The sequence below is a fragment of the Amblyomma mixtum genome, chromosome 2 (assembly GCF_055824585.1).
Source record: "Amblyomma mixtum isolate Tamu chromosome 2, ASM5582458v1, whole genome shotgun sequence".
Classification (NCBI taxonomy): domain Eukaryota; kingdom Metazoa; phylum Arthropoda; class Arachnida; order Ixodida; family Ixodidae; genus Amblyomma; species Amblyomma mixtum.
The window spans coordinates 302,014,544-302,033,253 of NC_143013.1; the positions used below are offsets into that span (position 1 = coordinate 302,014,544).

The following is an 18,710-nucleotide window of genomic DNA, read 5'->3' on the forward strand; positions in this document are numbered from 1 at the left end:
AGTGATGCTACAAGTAAAATCAATAAAAAAAACGAGTATGAAACTGGTCGAGTTGGGGAATCGAACCAGGGTATCCACAGCGCGAGACGAGAACCACTCCGCCATGCCAGCTCGATGGTTTGGAGTGAAAAAAGGCACTTCTACTCAATACGGTATCTTCATTCCACCGAGATATGCGAGACAGATACATTTCCTTTCCTCAAAAACCAATTTACCGACGAGCAAGGCGTAGAGCCGAACGGGCGATGGCGTTCTGTGGACTCCCTGGCAGCGTTGCAAGAAGCTGCCGCGTTCCACTCTTCGAGGAGAGCTTAACACCTTAACCACACATCAGTGACACAAGAAGCAACACCGCGCTTAAGGCTTTCGCCCCACCGCACTTTAGGTCAACAAAGCTCCCCCTTGAATTTGTTTTCCTTCCATTTTATGCGAAGCATACTAAAATAGCCCAACCCAGCTCCTCGAGCGCGGCGGTGTCGTTACCATTGACCTTTCGTGACCTCCATGTCATACCACGTGATGCGTGACGTCACAGCAGATGAAAAACTGGGGCCCAACTGGCCCAACTCGCTCCATCACGCGAGGCGTCGTGACCAAGGATGACCACGTGGTGCGTGACGTTACAGCAGATGAGAAACGGGGGCCCAGCTCGCGCCGTCGCGCGAGGCGTCGCGACCAATGTGTTTCCTGCTTCTGCCGCTAGGTGCGCTGTAGTGAACACGTGATGCTGGAGCGGCCTCTGCTAGGCGTACACGGGATAGAGATGCCTCCTGGAGACAGGGCTGCTCGTTGGAATGAGAAGCAAAAGTTACGGCGTGCTACAGAGACTGATGAAGAGCGTGAAGAACGTCTAGCCAAGCGGCGTGCTCGATATGCAACTCGGCGACAATATGCTTCGCATCTGACTAGGCTTAACCCAAGCTAAGCCTCAGCCATTTTTTTATTTCTAATAATAAACAGCCACTAAGAGCAACACCTGCCCACTGGCTCGAGGCGAGCCGCAATCGCTACCATGTGCTGACAGAAGAGAGTTGAAAATGTGAGAGGAATTATTGAAGGGAGACGCGGCACAAAACCGCGTCCGTCGAAGCGACGACGCTGGCTTCAGCAACCCACATCCCAGACCCACCCACTCAGCGAGGTTCCTAACCTGTGCCGGTCTTCGCGCGCTACAAACCATGCAGACGCACCACCTCGCAGAAAGAACTGCGGCATGCAAGGTTGTCATTTCTGACTCGAGCTTGACTAGCGAGAGCTCTGCCAATGGCGAGGTATGTCCTCGAGTCTATCACAACGACGTTAGAGACCCCGAACCCACTCCTAGATGCCTCGTGTGGGCGCGGCCCACGAGGGACTCTCTGGAAACGAAGCTGCGAATGCGGCAGCTCGAGCACTTATCCGGAGGGCACCTACTTCCGAGACCTCCCCAACCGACGAGCCTGGTGGTGGTGGAAAACATTTATTTACACATACACTACTGGAGGTATTGCATGAGCTGACCCAGAGGGGGCCAGCCCTTACAAGTACTAGGTGGAGGTCCCTAGTTCGGGACCCCAGTGGCGTCAGCCGCCGCCCGGGCTCGCGCGACCAAAGCCCGTTGGGCCTGCAGGTCAGAGCAGCCGAGCAGGGTCGCCTCCCAGTCCTCCCGGGTTGGGTTGGGGTGAGGGGGGATAGCAGGGTTGGAGGGGCAGGCCCACACCATGTGGTAAATGTCCGAAGACTTCGCGCAGTGCGGACAGCTGCCCGAGAAAGAAGGGTCAAAGTGTTTGAGAGCTGCCGGGCACAGCAAAGTATTGGTATACAGGCGAAGCAGAAGCCGCTCCTCCGCCTTTGAGAGACCTTTACATGGGCGGGGATAAAGACAATGGCCAGATTGATAATGTAAAACAATGTCTTTAAAGGAGTAAGCGGGAGTGAATTCGAGTTCCTGATCGTCGGGGTCGGAGGGGAATGTCCGGTGAGAGAGCGCGCGGGCGGCGGCGTCAGCTGCCTCATTTTCCTAAAGGCCCATGTGAGCAGGAGCCCAAACTATACACCGGTGCGCGGGGTCCCCGGTGTAGACGCTGTTTTGGAGAATGCGGTAGGCTAGATATGGTACCCAGCCCTGCTCGACGTTCCGACATGCCCCTCGCGAGTCGGAAATAATTGTTTTTGAATTGGAATCAGATGCAGCCAACGCAATGGCGACCTCCTCCGCGTGTGTTATGTCACGGGCTCGGAAAGTAAGGCCATTCACTGTTTTGGATTGGTGGACGACTGCGGGCGTGTACCATCCCCCATGGTGGGGGCCGGAGGCATCCACGTAGAATACGCAGGGTTTCGATCCATAGTGGCGGGCCAGGGCTTCCGCCCGCGCCAGGCGCCGGTCATTATGGTCTTCACGGTTCATGTTCGCGGGAAGAGGGCGCACGTGGAGGGCGCATCTCCACTGGGATGGAATACGTACGCGCTCTTCCATAAGAGTGGTGTGTTAGCCGACCGCTTCTGCGGTTTCGAGAAATTATCGAATTGTGTTATAAAACAGGCATCGCCAGTTTCTTCCACTGGAGAAGGAGATGTCGAAGGCAGACGAACGCATTCTGCGACAGATACAGGCGAACACCTACCCGCAAAGGCTGCTCGCTATGACCCGAAAATGAATTATTTGCGCACAAACTGTGCGGAGCACTGTTCTCTCTCCCACATTGGGTGGGCCTGTAAGCACACTCCCCGATTGTCTCCCCACCCAACCGACACTAAAGAGGCTTCCTCCTCGAGGCGGCCGGATATCGCGTCATCCCGTACTTGGGACGCGTACCGTTGTTGTTGTTGTTGTTGTGACAGAGAGAAGGATGAAAAGGAAATTGCACGGGCCTGCCTACTGGCTCGAGCCTAGGTGGTGTTGCTCGAGCGAAGCCACCACCGTTGCGACGTGCAGATAGAGGAGAGTTAAAAGATCAGATGAAAGAGAAAAAGGAAAGGAAAGACGCGCGTCGCAGCAACAACTGCGTCCGCCCGAGCGGACGCTGCTGAGTGAGTGAACAACTTTATTAAGCTCTAGATTTGCTTTTCTTCTGCGGCTGTCAGATGGCCTCGTCCATCTGCTTGTACAAAGGTCGGCTGCCCTTAGTCCAGGGCTCCGCTGGAAGCTGCTCCCAGATGTGCTCGCCGAATCAGACCTTCTTTGTCGACTCGGCGATCGCTGGAGAGCACTCCCTCCCATTGCTCCCCACTCGGGTTTGTTATAACTGGTACCACGCTAATCCTCTGGCATGCCCACGTTATGTGGTACAGCGTGGGTGGTTCTTGGCACCAAAGGCATTTGTCAGTGATTTTGTTAAGTAGGTGTAGCTTCGGGTACGAGCCCGTTTGTAGCTGCCTCCACGCGACAGAGTCTTCTCTGCTAAGGGAGATGTGTGGTGATGGATACCGCTTTCTGCTGCCCTTGTAATAATTTAGTATCCCCGAATAATCTTGGGGTGCAGGTTCGTTCTCCTCGAGATCGGCTACTTTGTATGTTCGGTAATAAGTGTACCCTCGAGCTATCCTGTCCGCCTCTTGGTTCCCTGTTACTCCCGCGTGTCCAGGCGTCCATACTATCGTATGCCTGATTGGTTCTTCGTTTGGTTGTCGTTGTGTTATGTGGCCCCCAGAGCGGAGTATGCGGAGCGTTTTGTGCCCTATTCTGCCGCGTAGGTAGTTGCAGCATGCTGTTTGTGAATCTGCAAGTATTGTAATGTCACGCTTTTTCAATTGGTCGAAATGGTCGTGACGTCACGGTACGCGAATTTCAAACAGAGCCAACTGTACTTTGGCTAGTAATTATGCAACCAATTAAAGGGATGATGTAGTGATGCTCCAAGTAAGTGTGACTGAGTTTAATTAGTTGAATAACAAATTAGCCTAATTAACCTTTATACTCAGACCAGATAAATAAATAAAACCAAGTAGGAAATTGGTGGAGATGAGGAATCGAACCAGGGTCTCCGGTGTGCGAGACGAGCAGGCTAACCACTCCGCCATGCCAGGTCGTTGGTTTCGAATGAACAAATGCGCGTCTAGTGAATACGGTGTCTTCGTTCAGGCCCGAGCACTGACATCGCACAGTAAACGGGCCTCTAGAATTTCTCCTCCAAAGAAATTCAACCGCCGGGGTTCGATCCCGGCCGCGGCGGTTGAATTTCTTTGGAGGAGAAATTCTAGAGGCCCGTGTACTGTGCGATGTCAGTGCACATTAAGGAACCCCAGGTGGTCGAAATTTCCGGAGCCCTCCACTACGGCGTCTCTCATAGCCTTAGTCGCTTTGGGACGTTAAACCCCATAAACCAAACCAACTTTCGTTCACCTCCACCTTTCTCCCTTCCCTTAAGGCGAGGTTCAGGTGTCGATTGAGACATGCGACACACACACACGTTTCCTTTCCTCAAAAACCAATTTACCGACGAGCAAGGCGTACAGCCGGACGGGCGATTGCGTTCTGTAGACTCCCTGACAGCGTTGCAAGACGCAAGACGCTGTCGCGTTAGAGGCGAAGCTGAACAACTTAACCACATATCAGTGACACAAGCAGCAACACCGCGCTTAAGGCTACCGCCTCACCGCACTTTAGGCCAACAAAGTGCCCCCTTTACGGCGCGGTTCAGGCGTCCACCAAGATATGTGAGATACTGCGCCATTTCCTTTCCTCAAAAACCAATTTTACCGGCTTATCTTCTACATATGATGAATAAATGTTTGCCCTCTCTCTATTGAGGCGGAGTTCTTGGGTTCGAATCTGTCCGCTGCGGCCGTGTTTCGATGGAATCAAAACGCAAAGGTGCGCGTGTGATGCCAGTGCACGTTAAAGTTCCGCAAACGTGGTAAAAATTAGACAGTGGCCCATCTCTGGTTAAGCCTGGATACACAAGCGAAAAGCTGCAGTTGTGCTTGGTTTGACGTCATGGCTGTCGCAGTTGGCGCACAATGCACTGGGAGCAATAACAGTAGACCCCTTCGGCCGTCCACACACTGCCTGTGCGGAGGCGGAGGAGGAGACGCGCATGTAGTGAATAAGGTGCTGTCTTAACTGTATTCCTTTCGGGTGTACACCAAAATATGAGAGACAGACATTTCTTTTCCTTAAAACCAATTTTCATTTCATTTTCCTTAAGGCCCTTCTCCTTCCCTTACGGCGCGGTTCGGGTGTCCACCGAGGTATGAGCTTCCTGGCCCACTGTTCGTCTTTTATTTTTTTATTTGTGCCGCGTGTGACGTCACTTGTTTCGCGCATGCGCAGCTGTGGCAAATCTTAGCTCCGACGGCTCACGCGAAGCGTGGCTGTGGTGAGGGTAGTGAATCTTTTCGCTTCAGAGAGAGAGAAAATTTTATTGCCGGAAAATAAGGGTTCCTGGATTCTTAGCAGAAGGGCCAGGTGGCCGTTAGCTGATAGCTGGCGGCGACCTCTTCGGCGCGCTCGACGGCTCCTGCCTGGACGACGGGGTCCGAGCTGCGCAGCACTTCTTCCCAGGCGTCTGGTGAGGGAGCTTCTATAAAAGCTTCCGGAGGAGGATCCTCCGGGCAGTGCCATAGCCAGTGTTTGGTCAATGCGCTGTTTGGTTTCGGCGTGGTAGCGATAATTTACGGAGCCCATGCGAAGCGCGTCCGCATGTCTCGGAGTCGGAGTGGAAAAGCCCCTTTCGCTTCAAAAAATTAATCGGGAGCTGTCTACTACGGCACCTCTTTCCCTCTTTCTTCTTTCACTCCCACATTCCTTCTTTTCATTATGGTGCGGTTCGGGTGTCCACCGAGATGTGAGACAGTGGGTTTGCCGGTCGAACCCTTCAGCACGCCAGAATCTTACGGGGAGGCAATAGGCGTTGTTGGGAGCGCGCAAGAAGTACTCGGCTCCGGCGGATATCCTCGACAGAGAGCAGGCCACCACGCTCAGACGACTACAAACAGACACCTACCCAAGCAGAGCCATGTATCACAAAATGTGGCCGAACAGATACGCGAAAGAGTGCGTGTGGTGTGGGGGCTACGCCACAACGTACCACGCCACCTGGGGCTGCGAAAAAAGCCCTTTACTACCAAAGGTAAATAGCCCTAGTCTAGAGCAGTGGGAAGCCCTCCTGGCTGACTCAGACCCGAGCACACAGCTTATGCTGGTGACGAGGGCCAAGGCAGCGGCGGAGGCCAACGGGATCCTGGACTAGGGAAGACCGACCACTGAAGCTCCACATCTATCTATCCCCAACCCCCTACTCCCTAACTCTTCCTTTTGAAAAAAAAAATAAATGTTTCACTACTACTACTACTGTGCCATCTTTTCCTCAAAAACCCATTTGTAATTTTTATTTTTGTTGTCGTCGCAAAAGATCACGGATACCGTCACTGGGGGATCGACCAATCGGGAAGCATGGATAGCTATTGGTTGCGTGAGGCTCAGCTCGTGGCAGCGTTCCAGCGTGAGCGCACGTGATTGCAGACGCCTATATAATCAGCGCTCCTCTCGCTCCGCGTCTGTCGTGCTTTCTCTGAAACACCAGAACGCGCAGGTAATAGCTCGGTGAGCAGACTGCAGAATCAACACTTCGCTGTACTGAGGCAGCAGTTTCTGAGTCCAGCATCTTGAGCTTCAGCGGAGCGTCAGATGGTATCGGCGGCGGGAAGATAGGTAGCCTCGTATGCTCTGTATAGGACCAGCAATGACGTGGAGTGTCGGCGGACGTGCTTCCTGGGCCCCCCGTCTCCGTGCTCGAACTGCGTTCGGATGTCCTCGCACATGGCGATGCTCCCCTGCTGCCACGTCACCTGCGCCAAGCCCCTGCATCCGAGCCGGTACTGCGACTACTGCTGCCTGGTATGCTCTGCCGCGATGCTCCCCTGCTGCCACGTCATCTGCGCCCAGCCAGTGCCTGCGAGCAGGTGCTGTACTTGCAGCGTTCGGGTGTGCTCATACACGGCGATGCTCCCCTGCCGCCCCGTCACCTGCGCCGAGTACCTTCACCTAAGCCGATATTACACCTATTTCGGCCGGGCGTGCTCGCACATGGTGATCGTCCCCTGCTGCCGCCAAGTCTGCGCAGAGCTGCTGCTGCCAAGCAGGTGCTGCACTTACTGCGGCAGAGTTTGTTCGCCCATGATGAAGATTCCAACTACGGCGTCATGGGCGTCATCAGCGCCGGCTGCTACGGCCAGTGCACGAGGAGGGACTACGCCTGCGCTTTGGAATCGCAGAGTCAGCGCTGCGCAAGTCTGCGCAGAGCTGCTGCACCTAGCAGGTGCTGTAGCTACTGCGGTCGGGTGGGCTCATACACGGCGATGCTCCCCTCCCTCCCCGTCACCTGTACGTTGGAAGCGCAGGGCTTCCGCCAGGAAGGCGTCGCAGTGATGACCTACACAAGCCAAGACCTGGCTGCACGAGAGGTAAGCGACGACTACCAAAACTTTCCAACATTTCAAAGCTGAACTTTCAGAGGCCTAGCTACGTTGAGTGTCGGTAGATTCGATAAGAGAACTGCACAAAACTGTTCAACAGGGGCCGAGGTAAAAGCTGCAGAAGGCATATGTTACGTCCCGTCCTATGGCCTCCTTAAGTCATAGCCAGGCCATTCGTACCACTGTGTTCTGCATCCTAAACATGTCCACTTTGGTGCAGTAATGCCAAAGGAACGCGTGCGTTCCTTTCGGATAGAACGCTACTCCGTTGCCACCGCAGGTATTCGTATGCCTACAGCCTGAGAATATCCGAAGAGCTTGTTCTCTTGCAAATCCTCTGCTAGATCTACTCGATTTCAGTGAGAATCACTTCAGCTGCTAGCACCGGCAGTTAAGCGATCTACTTCACTGCGATGCGCGGAGAGCAGTGTCCGGAACGCGGACACTGAATAGACAGCTGTGGTGGTGAAATACATTTATTTAGGCTATTTACAGGAGAGAGTGGAGACTAGTCTTAAGGGCCAGCCCCTTACAAATTCTAGGAGAGGTCCCTAGTCCGGGACCGCTGTGGCTTCTGGGGCAGCTCAGGCCCTAGCGACAATGGCTCTTTGGCTCGGTAACGTAGAGCAGTGGCTCTGTAACGTAGAGCAGCCGAGCAGGGCAGCCTCCCAGATCCCTCGTGTAGGTGAGGGGAAAGGCGGGTAAGCAGCGTTAGAGGGGCATGCCCACACCATCTGGAACACGTCCGAGAACGCGAGTCCACAATGCGGGCACTCGCCGTTAAAAACCGAATTAAAATATTGAAGCACTACCGGGCATAGTACCTTGTTGGTATATAAGCGAAGGCAGCGCGCCCACCCCTGCCATCCTGGCAGGTGGCAGTTAGTGGTTGACCCGGAGAGGTTCCTAATGCTTGATCCCGGGAGGTTCCTCCCCCAATGAACGCTGCTGCCTATTGCTGCAGTGCCGCGTCTCTGGCACAAACTTATCAGTGTAAACGCATGCAGCCCATATCTCTCTTACCACCGCCTCGAACGCAAGTGAGGCGTCCATTGACCCATGCGCCCTTTCATGCGCCCTGCAGTTATGCGGCATTCCTTTCGTAAGTCTAGAGCATTGTCAACGCCAACGCCAATAAACACAATGAACGCTGCAGCCCATTGCTCCAATGCCGCGTTTCTGGCACAACGTTGCCAGTGTCAACGCATGCTGCGCCCATCTGTCTCTACAGGCGTCTACTGTCCCAGGGGGCCAGTTAAGCGTCTTTCATTTGCTTTCGAAGATCGCTTTCGGCGCGGCTCCGGAGCGGCTGAAGATCGCTGTAGGTCAGAGCGACGGAGTCGGCGGAACTCACGGAGCATGGCGCAGTAAAGCTTTATCTTTAAAAAAAAAAAAGAGTGTTACTCCACGGTTTTTTTGTGGCCAAAATCAAAGCCATGAAAAAGCGATAGCGTGGTGTCAGCAAAAAGACCGCATGTGGTCGATCTCCTGACAAATATATCGCGATAAGCCTGCAGGCAAAGCATTTATTATCGTTTGGCCGCCACAAGGAGCACTAATTTCTGCACCCGCCGCGGTGGCTCAGTGGTTAAGGCTCTCGGCTGCTGACCGCAAAGACGCGGGTTCGATCCTGGCCGCGGCGGCCGAATTTCGATAAAGGCGAATTTCTAGAGGCCCGTGTACTGTGCGATGTCAGTGCACGTCAAAGATCCCTACGTGGTCGAAATTTCTGGATCCCTTCACTACGGCGTTCCTCATAGACTGAGTCGCTTCGGGACATTAAACCATACTAAACCAATAAACCAAACGCTAATTTTTGATCGCGGATGTAGGCAGTGCGAACAAGAAAATTGGTTTTTGAGTAAAGGAAATACGCTGTAACTGTCTGTAACCGCGTCGTAAAAGATCTCGTTCCTAGCACACCTCAGATGCTTCAGTTCTAGCTTGCAGGAAGGAAGACAATGGCGTTTTTTTTAAGGAAGGAAGTGGCACTGTAACACATTTCAACCGCGGCGTGAAGTAATTCCGAAAGCTTTCAGTGTAAGATAGAAAGAGCTTCTGTAGTGGGAATCTCCGGAATAATTTCGACCACCTGTAAATGGTAAATTGGTTTTTGAAGAAAGGAAATGGCGCAGTATCTCTGTCACATGTCTTGGTGGGCACCTGAACCACTCCGTAAGGGAAGGGAGGAAGGTGTGAGTGAAAGAAGAAAGAGTGAAAGAGGTGCCGTAGTGGAGATCTCCAGAATTTCGACCACCTGGGAATCTTTAACCTGCACTGGCATCGCACAACACATGGGCGCCTTTTGCGTTCCGCCTCCATCGAAACGCGATCGCCGTGGTCGGGTATGAACCCGGGTACTCTGGCTCAGTAAACGACCGCCTTAACCACTGAGCCACCGCGGCGTGTTACGACCACCTGGGGATCTTTAGCGTTCAGTGACTTCGCAAGCACACGGGCGCCTCTTTCATTTCGCCTCCATCGAAACTCGGCCTCGCAATCCAGGTTCTCTGGCTCACAGTTGCCAAGTGCGCTAACAACTGAGCCACCGCGGCGGGTGAAGCTAATGGTCTGGTTCCCATTGGTGTGTTATTCGCTGTATAATTCCTCCGTTGGTTTTGCGGAAAGGGAAGGTGCTTAACTGGCTTCCCGGAGCAGTGACACCTCAATCAATCTTTGAAGTATGTGGCGGTTGTGTCCACTTAACGCTTTGCGTGTAACGAGTTAACACCTCAATCAATCTTTGAAGTACGTGGCCGTGGTGTCCACTTAACGCTTTGCGCGTAACGAGTTAACACCTCAATCAATGTTAACTCGTTACACGCAAAGCGTTAAGTGGACACAACCGCCACGTACTTCAAAGATTGATTGAGGCGTTAACTCGTTACGCGCAAAGCGTTAAGTGGACACCACCGCCACGTACTTCAAAGATTGGTTTGGTTTGGTTTTATGGGGTTTAACGTCCCAAAGCGACTAAGGCTAAAAGTGACGCCGTAGTGGAGGGCTCCGGAAATTTGGACCACCTGGGGTTCTTTAACGTGCACTGACATCGCACAGTACACGGGCCTCTAGAATTTCTCCTCCAAAGAAATTCAACCGCCGCGGCCGGGGACGCGGGTTCGAACCCGGCCGCGGCGGTTGAATTTCTTTGGAGGAGAAATTCTAGAGGCCCGTGTACTGTGCGATGTCAGTGCACGTTAAAGAACCCCAGGTGGTCGAAATTTCCGGAGCCCTCCACTACGGCGTCACTTTTAGCCTTAGTCGCTTTGGGACGTTAAACCCCATAAAACCAAACCAAACCAATCTTTGAAGTACGTGGCGGTGGTGTCCACTTAACGCTTTGCGCGCAACGAGTTAACACCTCAATCAATCTTTGAAGTACGTGGCGGTTGTGTCCACTTAACGCTTTGCGTGTAACGAGTGAACACCTCAATCAATCTTTGAAGTACGTGGCCGTGGTGTCCACTTAACGCTTTACGCCTAACGAGTTAACAGCTCAATCAATGTTTGAAGTACGTGGTGGTTGTGTCCACTTAACGCTTTGCGTGTAACGAGTTAACACCTCAATCAATCTTTGAAGTACGTGGCCGTGGTATCCACTTAACGCTTTGCGCGTAACGAGTTAACACCTCAATCAATCTTTGAAGTACGTGGTGGTTGTGTCCACTTAACGCTTTGCGTGTAACGAGTTAACACCTCAATCAATCTTTGAAGTACGTGGCGGTTGTGTCCACTTAATGCTTTGCGTGTAACGAGTTAACACCTCAATCAATCTTTGAAGTACGTGGCCGTGGTGTCCACTTAACGCTTTGCTCGTAACGAGTTAACACCTCAATCAATCTTTGAAGTACGTGGCGGTTGTGTCCACTTAACGCTTTGCGTGTAACGAGCTAACACCTCAATCAATCTTTGAAGTACGTGGCCGTGGTGCCCACTTAACGCTTTGCGCGTAACGAGTTAACACCTCAATCAATCTTTGAAGTACGTGGCGGTTCTGTCCACTTAATGGTTTGCGCGTAACGAGTTAACACCTCAATCAATCTTTGAAGTACGTGGCCGTGGTGTCCACTTAACGCTTTGCGCGTAACCAGTTAACACCTCAATCAATCTTTGAAGTACGTGGCGGTGGTGTCCACCGTGCGCGTAACGAGTTGCAGGACGGCCGTTGTACCCTTTAAATTGCTTATCGTAAATGGCTTATGAAAGGTGTTGCAGCTTTCGCTGTAGTAGAATTGACTAAAGCGGGCTTAGCGTTGGAAGCTTTGAACAGAGGAGATGAGTATGCGTTCCTAAAAATTTGTTCAGCAATAAACTGTGTTCTTTCAGTGCGCACGCACACAGTGCAAGCACTTTGCGGAGCATGATAATTGAACACGCTATCCCGCCTGTCACCTGTGCATTCTATTTGTAAGTGGAGAGAGTAATCATGTTGTTTTGCAGTTCCACAATAAATAACTCATATTTAATCTTTATTGACTAATAGCAGTTGAAGCACCGCGCAGAGGGCACACCATGGTCTGTTGAACAATTGGTTTACATTGATATAGACAGTGCTTCGCGACTCCTGATTGCTTATTCATCATGACTGAATGGAGAGGTATTCTGGGCGCCTGTGCAGTATCAGTCGCCACAGTCGCGACGTGGCGACAGTCTCTTTGCACAAGGGCCATGCATACAGTCGATCCACGGCATCGCGCTCTGAACGCTGCACGTATGTTGTAATTTTGGAGCAATTACTCATGACCATCCAACCAAGCACAGCCATACGTCTACAACGGAAAGCTATGCAGCTTCCGCCGAAACTGTGTAGTTAAAAAAACGTTCGTTCTGCTCCAGGCCTCGAACCCGGGGCCACTACTTACTTCACCGGAGCAGTCGTTTTACCAACTGAGCTTACGGTACCAACTGGCAGCTACCAAGTGGCATCAGCATCCAAAGCAAATGCAGTGTTTGCGAAAGCACGACGTCAGAAAGTTACCGCTGCTCTTCCGTATTACGACGGGTACTATCTATTCCTGTGGTATTAGCCAACCATTTTTTTTTTTTGCTTGAGCATTAGAAGGGACATGTCGGGGAGAAAATGGGGTATGAGTAAACAGAGTGAAGGCCTCGGGGAAGCCCTGCTCACCGAATTAGGTTCAAACGGCCCATCGTCTCAGGTGGCAGCTAACAATTGGTTCCGAGTGACAGCCCGGAAAGAGCAACCTGGGTGTCAGAATCCTCAGAGATGGCAGCACCTCTGAACGCGTTGCAGCGGCGCATCACTTAACCGCTGCACGATTGCGGCGAGAGTGGTATGAGGGCTCCCAGGGATCTATGAATGTGAAGTAGAGAATGACAGACAGCGCGGCGTTAAAATTTTGATCACCAAAACAGACTGCAAGAACAAAATAGAAAGTAAAATAAAAGGAAATTGGTGTGTGGTCAATGAGCGTAGCTCGTAATGGCGACCGCTCATGCACTTCCTTCGTGTCGTCCAAGCCAGCGCTATTTAGTTAATTTTTTTGACGTGTTCCTTTTCATCAATTCAGTGATTGTTGCAGGTCCATCTTTTAATAACCGAGCGAGCTCCAGAGCACCCGAATGCCTTTGGATTCGTGAAATGCCTTGCAAACAATTTCAGAGCGCACTTCCCCAGTACCTCAAGGGAAAAGCAGATCGGAACAATGTAAAAAGGATTCTCAGCAGGGTGCTCTCGGGCTTGTTCGAGTCAGTGCCACAAAGTGTACGGCAGGCTCTTTAATGCAAAACAATGCATTCTTTTTTCTTTTGCTGCTTTTCAGATAGGTGGCTGAAAAACCGGGAAAGGTTGCAAGATGCAGCCATCGTTCCAGTTCATGGAACGATGCAGGTCTCCTCGGCACTTGGTCACTCGCATCGTCGCTGCGGTGTTCCGCTTTTCTTTGCTTCGGCCGCCTAGTGGCGGCAAATATTTTGTTTCGAAATAAGATTTAATTTAATAAACGAATCATTATTGCTGCGAAGTCGAGAATGTTTTTTTTTATATATAAATGGCGCCTCACATGACTTGCTCGGCGATTTTAACAAGCATACGGGTGCTGTTTACCCCTTGCCGTGAAGAGTAATCGTTCGAGTTGTTGATGGTGTGATGAAGCAGCAGTTCAGGATTGCGTAATTAATGGCTGTTAACTATGTCATCGCTTAAATACAATGAAATACCTGTAAGGAGCTAGTTCCTTTAATAAGAAGCCGTCCGAAAGCCACTTTTGCCGCTTCCGGCGTCGAGTAAGAAACTTCAGTTTTCAGAGGGCTCACAAGCAGGGTTGTCAAATTCGGATCTTCCAAATTGTTGCGAAAATTTCTTCATGACTTTGCGCCGAGTAGAAGGCCTTGCAGTAAATAATCAAAGGGAAAATTGCTGACTCCCTAAAATACGTTGCAGCCTTCACTCGTTCTCTTCTTCATGGTTGGCTCTGCTGTGTTCTAACAGCAGTTTTTGTTTCAGTAGGAAATAGATTAGTTATGTTACCGTGGTTATTGATCTTTAACGACAAAGAAGCTGGTGCATTGTGGGGTCGTATTATGTAACTTTGCATATTATATGTTCGTTTGGCCGTGACGTCAGCCGAGAGGAAAGCAACAGGTGGTGGGTCACCACCACCTGGCCTTGAGTTGCGAAGCAAACGGCAGATCACATCCACGGTAGGTCAGTTAGCGGAGCCGCCACGAGCCGCCCCACTGCTGCCTCACAGAATTCGACCTAGTGACAGGAACCTTGCTCCGACCCACCAGTGCGGCAAGCTCCGGTTCAGGATCCGCCCATGTCGGCTTGCTGTGGAGGCGAAACACAAAAGGCGCCCATGTGCTATGGCATATCAGTGCACGCCAAAGGTCCCCAGGTGGTCAAAATTATTCCTGAGACTTCCACTACGGCGCTATTTTCTCTCTTTCCTATTTCACTCCGCGCTTCCTCCATTTTCTTTCCTCAAAAATTGATTTTCATTAGACTATGTTCGTGTGGCTCGTTTATGCAAGGAAGTGGCATCATTGGACCATGCTTCTGCCGCGACCAGCGGGACGTCTTTACCTCCCCACACCCAGTCAACGGCAGCACCGACCATTTGCAGAGAATGAAACGAAATGAAAACGAGAAGAATCCTAGCATAATGCGGCGCATGGCTACCATCTTTACCACTTTTTTTTTTCAAAATTGGGTACCACAGTTGCAGCAAAAAAAAAAAAGACAGTGGTATCCAAAACAACTTCTCAGAAGTATGTTTCTGAAGCAGGAAAACGATAATGTTAAACATGACAACGATGGATGACCAATTTTCATATGAAGGGGCAGATTTGGCCAAAAAGCGCCATGGCGCAAGATGTTTCATTCTGCTCATTGTGGGCTCAAAGACCAGTTTTCTAAACATTTCACCCTATAGAAGCAGAGCACCAGGCCAAGGAATAGCTTGTACACATGTTACCACCGGTGGGTATCAAGCGGAACTAGTGACGAAACAGATTAAATCCCGCACCTCCCGTACGAGGCGGATAATAAGACCACAAGGCCACCACCGCGGTACGCGCAGCAGGAAAGGGTTTTAGACCACTTTGCCTCGCGCTTGTAGGCGTAATGGCAGTGCGCGTACAGCGTCCTTCTATCTTCTGAATGTACAGGTGCGGACAAAAGTAAACGGAGCACGCAACTGTCTTCAAATATTTTTCACGCGTCACCTAATTGAAATTTCCAGCAGTGGTACGCGCATTCTGGTAGCGGAGGTTGGTGGGCTTTCTTGTAGACAAACAATTCTTCTTCGTTTCCAATCGAGAAGGTGGATTGCACTTCGAACGCAATAGCGTGTTCAGTTTACTTATGGCCGCGCCTGTGCATGCGCATAACTACATGAAGGCGCGTAAGCGGTATCCTATACTAAATTGTTTCATGCGACAGCTTAGTAGAAACTGCCTCATTTCCAAGGGCACACTTCCGCCGCGCCATGATGCAAAGATCTAAGGCGGAAGTGAAAGAAAGAAGGGAGAAAGAATGACTGTAGTGGAGGGCTGTAGTGAACGAAACCCCATGAAGGCCCCCTGAAGAGTATGTCAGGTCGACGCGAATAGGAAAGCCAAAGGAGCACTAAGGCGCCTAATAAGCACAGTCACTAAAAAATAATGATTTGCCCATTTGAAAAAAAAAAAAAAACGCGAAACAAGCTAACGCACGAATAAGTGAACAAGGCCTGTCATTGAGACTTTAGACAGGGCGTCACAACGCATGGGCACCCATTGGGAGCGCCTTACGAAATCGCGACTATTCTGTGCATCACCTGCACTTCATTTTCTCGTACAATGTAGAACCTGCAGTACACAGACAAGTTTTACAAATAAAAAATATTGAAGATTTCATCCCGAGCAAACGCTGACAGTTCCCTACTTATCCAAGCCTAGGTTTATCGCCTCATCGACATTATATTTGTATCCCGTAGGCGCCACTAAAGCGAATTTGGTGCAGAGGAACTCCTTGGTTCTGAAGGGTGCCGCAGTGCCAGCTTATGCCACCAAAATGACTTTTCTTCCGGCCCCAGTCGCCCAACCAGAATCCTTTCGATTTATCTAAATTAGAAGCCTCACCTGATACCTCGAGAGAGAGAGAGAGAGACTCTTTAATGAAATACAGAGAATTTAGCCGACGTTTAAAAATCGCTGGCATGCTACTCTGCGTAGGGAGGGAAATTGGGAGATAAAGACAGAAGGAGAGCAGCGTGGAAGAGGTAAAAAAAAACGAAGATAAAATGCGGCCATGAAATGGGTACTAAGGATGCAATGGCGCATTATTATTCAGTGAAATTTAATGCCTCAAGTACACTCTTTTTATCAGAACCAAAGAGGGCAAAATCATAAGGATAGGCTAGAATCTTAATCCCACATTGAGCCACGGAGAAATCGCGGATAGTAAAGCTGTAACAATACCGAGGCAAAAGGGTTCAGGATATAGGGCAAAGAACAAAGGTGATAGTGGACAACCTTGGCGCACAGATGACTTCAGTGGTGCAGGTATGGTTATCTCTTGTTTACCAATATGTTTCTTGCTGCTGTTGCGCAGAGCGAATAGAAAGTGAACCGCTTCCAATCATCGCCCATCGAACCGCAGGGTGTCTTACTCCTGCAGGCATACCTGAAAGCAGGATGTATGTATACCAAGAAAAACAGGTGCGCTGCGTTGACTTGAGAGCGACACAGAGTTACCAAGAGAAGCACTGTCCACGCTTTCAAGTTCATATTACGAAATGTGTTCTTTCTTCAGTAGCATGAAATGAAGACTGAAAGCGAAAATGCAAGAAGGAAGGGTATGCGCCCACATACTGGTTTAATATGAAGATTCAGGTTCATGAATGGCCTAAGAGCGTCTCAGACACCAACGCTTCATGTCCGGAACACATAAATTTGAGAGCACAACAGTAGTTTTAGATGTCCTAACGCAGATGTCTTAGCGAACACGATTCCTCCAGGCAGGACGCGTTGACGACCTGCATATTCCTTCCTCTGTCTGGCAGGGTAACAATGCGAGGAACTCCGACTCATGTATGCGATCTCCCGAAGCAGTGACGACGCTCGGAAGTTCTCCACAGTATCCAGGGAGGCGGATAGTCTATTGCCAACCGCTTCGAGCAAAGAGACCTAGCATGACACATTGCGCGTTATCGTAGTTATCGCTATCATATTACTAGTTCCTCAAACTAGGAATAACGGACATCCCTAGTTTCCCTCGCGGTCTTCTTGCTGACGGCTCGCCTCAATGTGACATTATTGGAATGCCAAGTTGCCAGAGAAGCACGTAAAGGCATCCGTTCGACATCCCTTGTAGGGTTCCATGGCCATTGTACAGGATAACAATCCTAAACTAGTCTGCCCTTTGACTATGCCTTTATTGTCCGCGTCGACTGTCGGCGGGTTCGCGCACTTAATTCACTTTCTGGATAGCGGAAACTGTTTTTCGCAGGAATGATTACAAAGGTGCATACAGCGAGTGGGGCAAAATCATTAGAGTCGCCTGAAGGGGCACGCCAATTTCCCGAGTTCTTTGTGAGGTTATGAGCTTTTTATGCCCTTTTCCTACCTCCTCGAATTTCCTCTGGCATACTCGAGATAATCCTGAATAGTGCGCGTACCTTAAAAAAAAATTCTTCTAATACTCTACGTACTTCAAGCATGCACTGTTGTTATTCAGCCTTATTTTAGCTGAAATAAAAAAAAATCACACTTTCCTTTCACAACACCTGGGTTGGCGTGAAGGAATTGCCAGTAGCACAGTGGCGAATCGCATATTATTTTGAAGAAAGCGCAAGCGCGCAGAGATAACCAAAAGCTGAAAATTAGCCGTGTATGTTCCTCGTAGCGCAAGTACGAAACATATAATTTTACTTTTCTTACACAGCTCTTTGGGGGTCGCAAGTTTGCCTCAGAAATTCAGTGCTTTGATGTCGAGAACGTTCCATCTGCAATTATTTCATCCAAGCACAATTATAAACGAGCGTTCTCATCCCTTAAAAATTTAATAGGGAGTCTACGGAACGCCCATGACTGTATACTGAAGTTTTTGTGAGGGATAGCAGAGTGGGTTATGTATAACAATCTATTTCGTTACTTCCATACATATATAAAAAAAGCATTCCTAAGAATAGTATGCGAACAAAGAAAACCGCCACTCATTTCCGAATGATAGAGAATGGTCCACGACGACGCTTATCTAATCTCATGGGCATCAACAATGCGTTATCAGCGTTAGGTAAAACATAATATTGCAAAGTATCTCAAGAGAAAAGTTTTTCACGAAAGTCAAAGGTTTAAGGTGTTTGTCACGTGCCCTAATAGACTGCAAGAACTGCTTTAGGAGGCGGAACAATGTTCAAGCATTATTAAAGTGAATTTTCTCACACGTACTGATACACGATGCCTTTCGTTTTCGAAATTTCATATCGGTCCACGCCAGCGTTCATTGCTCAACGGAAGGATGCTTGCGATTAAACTTCAAGCACAGGAGAGAAACTCAAACAGCAAAAAACAAACCGCATGCTATAGGAAAGAGTGCAGCAAACATCAGGTGTTCCTACAGCAATGCAGGATATGAAAAGTAAAGCATTCGGATTAATAACAAAATCATTCGGACAAATCTTTCTTGTTGGCAAGGGCTTCCCATTGGTCGGCGCGCCCGTACAGCCGGGCCACTTGGAAGACGGCAAGGTTACGGGCGTGTTGCTAAGGCCACCGTGAGGCAGGAACAAGAATAGCCTAGGTCGTACCTAAAAAACGCCAACCACAATAAAGGAATAAAAAGGGGAAAAAAGAATTCGGAAAGT

At 50.1% G+C, this 18,710-nt stretch overlaps 1 protein-coding gene across 1 annotated transcript; it reads left to right on the plus strand.

Annotated features, from left to right (window-relative positions):
• Nucleotides 1-6,671: 6,671 nt before the first annotated feature.
• LOC149364708 (uncharacterized) lies at nt 6,672-13,382 on the plus strand. Its single transcript, XM_089574656.1, has 2 exons — nt 6,672-7,386; nt 13,182-13,382. The coding sequence occupies exons 1-2, from the start codon at nt 6,823-6,825 to the stop codon at nt 13,191-13,193; spliced, it is 576 nt and encodes a 191-aa protein (XP_089430782.1). The 5' UTR covers nt 6,672-6,822; the 3' UTR covers nt 13,194-13,382.
• Nucleotides 13,383-18,710: the final 5,328 nt, after the last annotated feature.